General features: G+C 31.1%; 1 protein-coding gene across 4 annotated transcripts in view; it reads left to right on the top strand.

Annotated features, from left to right (window-relative positions):
* LOC106680965 (uncharacterized) overlaps positions 1-3,972 on the top strand; it is an 85,808-nt gene extending 81,836 nt beyond the window's left edge. For all 4 annotated transcript variants that reach the window (XM_014421025.2, XM_014421023.2, XM_014421024.2 and 1 more), the window contains 2 exons: positions 3,425-3,541; positions 3,685-3,972. In XM_014421025.2, coding sequence (XP_014276511.1) covers positions 3,425-3,541; positions 3,685-3,860 — 293 coding nt within the window. In that variant the 3' untranslated portion in view covers positions 3,861-3,972. The remainder of the gene's footprint in view (positions 1-3,424; positions 3,542-3,684) is intronic.
* The last annotated feature ends 1,172 nt before the right edge of the window (positions 3,973-5,144 follow it).

Here is a 5,144-nt window from a genome sequence, read left to right as displayed (position 1 = left end):
TTACAGTATATGTTCTTTATAGTGTTTTCTGGATCAAAAAATTGAAAGTTTTAAAAACTGTTATTTTTGGCGTTGAAAATGATTAAAAATTAAATTTATTTTATAAATCAGTGCTTTCGGTTATGATACAATCAAGGGTCATTGTATACTTATGCAGTTCCATGTTTGTATTATGTAAGAGAGAGAGAAGAGATAGGAGCAGTATTAGAGCTCTTCCGGCAACACTTCCATTCCATGTAGCGGGATGAATTAGGACTTGCTTCCATTAGCTCGCTTATCATAACTTCAGATTTTACTGGATTATTTCAGGTACACTGAGCATAAGTTTATTTTTGAAAGTCAGATCTAATTGTAATATATCAATTGTCTAGACATTTTTATAAGAGTACCAGGCTAATATATTAAACTTAATTTCTTCTTTAAAAGCATCCCTAAAAGACTTTATATTCAACTTTTGTTTTACTCTGTCATAAAATATAGAAGTTAATAGTGGATAAGAGACTATCCTTTTTTTTTTTTTATTAACAATACTAGATAGGTCAAGGAGCTTCTTAGAAGACCTAGGTGTTAGCATTGAGAATATAGCGATCTTGGCGGAAAATATTATTTTGGACTCCCTGGGGATCATACATCATCACCTGCATCGGAATTACATCTAAGATTATTGTTTTGCGTTTTAACTTATTTATCCATTAAATTATTTCTTTTAACTTATTTATTCATTGAAGTATTTCTTGTGACTAACTTTTTGTTTTCTTAAATCTATATATTAGTCTTTTTAAATTTATTTATTTATATGTTTCTTTGTAAACTGGTCTTCTTCTGTGACTATTATGTCTTTGGTTTGATTTTACCTTTCTATCTAAAGATATATTCGTTTAACGGATCGAACGCGAGTAGAGGATCGCTGGAGAGGGATGGTCTGAGAGAGTGAAATGGGGAGAATGAAATTGTCAATTAAATGAAATAAAATTGTAAATGGAATGAAATTGTGAATAATGAAATAGAGAGAAAAAAAATATTTGTATTTAGTGTGTAGACGAATATTTATTGTGAAAGGAAAAGGTAAGAAAAAAAAATTGTTGTTATATCATGTGAATATATGTATTGTATATATGTCCGATCATGGATTGATTGGTATGCTGTGTTTTATAGCAACCCAATGTATTTATGTATGTAACCCAGCATGGCTAACATGTTAAATAAAGGATTTCTCTCCACAATATTTTTATCCTACGCAAAACATGGCTTGTTTCATAATGAAATAAATAGTTATTTAAAATATTGAATTCACCCCGAACAATTTTTTCAATTTCATAGCTTTTTTTTTTTCGACCATAGTTGACCTTAGTTTCGATTCCATGGAAACATTATAATTTCTGTCTTAATGGACCTTAGCTGCAAAACAATAGGAAATTTAATCAAACATTGAATCTTATTAAGAGAATCTTTTCTCCTACTAACCATACATTTTGTTTCATCCGTATTTATTTTAATAACTAATGTTTTTCCTGCTTCCATCAATTTTATTGTATAACAGTACAAAATCATCAACATATCCAAGCACAGCTATTTTTTTAATTTTAACTTATTTGGCGGGTATTACTTTTCTAATTACATTTTCCTGTGCTGAATAAAATGAAAATGGGAAAACATAAATTATTTTAAATTTGAACTAACATCACCCTTATCGAAATAAACATTGCCATTCGAACATTATTAAATGTTTCGGACGTGTTTTTCTTAACTAACTTCATTGCTATTCTCTATTCAAACAAGATATTATAGAGCCTTTAGCAATCAACAGAATGACCAAAAAAATGAATTTCAGAAAAGTATGTCCAAATATAAACAATTTATCTACATTTTCCTGTATTCCAAATATGAGAACTAGATTTTGTATTTACAGTATTAAGTATTTATATATATTGTTGTTATAGTTTGTTAATTTACTTATCTTATATATAAATCGCTAAGCATTATCACTCATTTCCTATAAGTTGTATAACCCACTCCATCCTAAAAATAGTCATTAATTAAATTGTATTGTATTATTATTAGTATTGGTGCGAAAGATCGTGGAGGCCTAAGGCCCCGCGCATTGTACTAAGAAAATACATCCTGGGTTTCCTGACATAGTTTTTCCATAGGGTGGGTTCGTCACTCCCACTTCTATTTTTTCTAAGTGCCACCCATTGGATATCACAAATGCCCGGGGGGATGTGAGTGAGTTTTGTATAATTTTTTGTTTGAAAAAAAAAAACCTAGATGGGGCGGGGGCTAGAATTCGCAACCTTTTGGTTGGTAAACTAGCACGTTACCACGCTGCTACCGTCGCCCCCAAAATGTATTGAATGGTAAGAAATTTAAGCGATATCATGCTGATTCGTATAAACAATATAATATTATCAAGAAATCCCGCACAAAAGCTGGTAAAGCTGCATACTTTGTAACGATTATCTTCAAGTTATAGGTGAAGTAATATTTAATTACATAGCCCCACTGGAAAATATCACTTCCGTTTTACAATTAAGATTCAGCTATCCATAAACGTACATTAACGCGGAACTGTACCCGCTAAGACCTCATACATAGGTGATACATGAACTTATGGTGGGAACCCGCGGTCTATATAATTTGAGTCATGAAAACTGGAAATCTGTTGCCCAAAAAAAATGTTATATAATTAGAAACAGCCAGACAGACATAATTTTCCCATATTTTGAGCTCAAATTGTTCTGAATATCACTCTGCATTCCTTGCCATTGAACGCACTCTCGATATTTCGGATGTCGCACCGGCCACTAAAATTTCGGAGCACGAATATGAAGTGATTATTTACGTGATGTGCACAAAGTGATTATTTAATTAAATTATTAAATTATTGGTAATATTCTTTGCATACAAGAATGAGACATACATAATCGGATCATAATGGACACTTCAGTTATATGCACAAATAAGACGTAATCAAAGTTTTGAATTAAATGAATGTTTAGTAAGACGAAAATTCAACACCTACTCATAGAATAAAAAATAAATTAATTCATACAAACAAAACAAATTTTATTCCAATGCTAACTCATAATTAATTGCAAGATGGAAAAACGTCTAGGCTTTTAAAACTGACTGAATATTTCCTTTTTTATTTAAGTGGATAGTAACATTTTTTTTACAATTATTCTCTTAAATCAAGCTGTTGAGTATACACAGTTATGATATAAAATGAAACGATATTCAAGTAATTTAGATTCTTATGATTATAAAGCTCATAAACCTAAATCTGTTACTATCGTCAGATGACCGCAGAGAATGACTCTCATTCGGCATCTTGAAATATGACCGCAGACTTACCTTATTTGTAAATTAAAAAAAAAAATGATATCTTAAAAAAGTATCTTTGATCAATTAATTTTGTTAACAGGAGCTTTGAGCGATATGCAAACATTCTTCGAAAGTCTTCGTAACAACCTTGACTACCTTGAAACTCTCCCACTAGAAGAGAGAGAGGTGCTTCTTGGTAAAGCCCCATCTGCACCAGGTAGAGACATCTCATTCCAATAATATTATTCATTGACAAATTAACACGATATAAACATGTATAATAATAATAATTTATTCATGTAAAATTAAGTGAATAATTTTAATCCAAAGTAATTTATATCTATACTTTGTGTGTTTCAGAAAGGGAAGTAGCATCGAGGCCAACTAACTCCGCCGCCTACCTCCACGCTCTAAGAAATCAACGCCCATCTTACAAAATAAGAAATTTCGTCGATTCTTCAGAACCAGCATCATTGCGTGGTACAAACCGCTATGATCCTAACCTCCTCTGGACTGGCCTAGGGAAACGTCGTTAATCCCTCAGAATAGTTTAACCCATTCCTCAAAAAAAATAATACATATAACACTTATTAAATGTATTTTTTAGTTAATTACATTGTTATTGAATAGTAGGTATGAATTAAATAAAGTTACTGAGCATCTTTTTCTATAATGTTTCCTCAGTATTTCCCTAGAAATGGAAGCCTAACAGAGTTGAAGAAATAAGCCTATGATATTTTCTTTTACATAAAATCTTCAATTTAAGAACACAATACTAATCTGTGATGAGATGAAAATTCTAGTTTGTGAGTTTAAGGAAATTGATTTTTACATAATCACATATTGTATTAATTAAACCTGAACTGAAAAACAAATTGTTTGGTAAATAACTATAAAATTTAGTAGTTTTAATAATACATACTAACATTATAGGTACTATTTAACTGATAATTGTGAATCAGAAAAAAATTTGCTGTGAGATAATAGGTCTGGAAGATCCACGAATCATTTTGTAATTTACTACCACGTAAAATCATGCCTTCAGATATTTAAAAAAATATTATTGTAAAATTCTCGTCGACCATTCACTGTGCTCTGTTCATCTCGTCTTACTCAATAGGTTTTAGAGTAGTAGATGCCTCAAACCTAAAAAGATCCCAGTAAGCCTTTATTGCATCCTTTTCCCCCGAGGAAAGTAGTTTTGGACAGCCTAAATGAGTTTATTGTTATTACCTAATATGCGACAGTTTTGGTTATTGAAATTTCCGACTTTTATAAGATATTTTTTTTTCAAAATTCATTATTTTTTATGGAAATAACCTGCCACTACAACGTTTTTAGTTTATGTATGCAATATATCTTCAAGAGTCTATCAGCAGAGCCAGCTTAAACCAAATGGAGGCCCCGAGCACTTTAAAATATGTAGACCCCTCCCCACTTTAGATATAGAGGTTTCCGATTATTTTCTGAACAGTTTTGGTATACAAACAACAACCTAATTAAATTCATTAATATCAATTCTCCAAAGTCTATTTTATTTAAGTACATCAGTTTTTATCAATATAAGTGATTAACAGCTTAATCTCCCTTAAAGCAATCCCACTTTTCTGTTCATTCTTGATCCGTTTTAATTTGTCAATCAAAGGAGTTACGGCCCCTATGGATCGCGGGGTCTTGGGCCCATGTGATAATGGCACTGTCTGTCAGACGAATTCTCTAAATTTTCTCATCCTTAAATAAATCCCCCACCCTCCACCAAATATAGAAGTAAAAAGAAATGCAAAAATAAAAAAATTTCGTCATAATATTTCATATAAATT

Source organism: Halyomorpha halys, unplaced genomic scaffold, assembly GCF_000696795.3.
Source record: "Halyomorpha halys isolate HHAL.00 unplaced genomic scaffold, Hhal_1.1 Scaffold301.1, whole genome shotgun sequence".
Classification (NCBI taxonomy): domain Eukaryota; kingdom Metazoa; phylum Arthropoda; class Insecta; order Hemiptera; family Pentatomidae; genus Halyomorpha; species Halyomorpha halys.
Note: the sequence above shows the minus strand (reverse complement) of the source record. Positions and strands in the feature narration are given on the sequence as shown.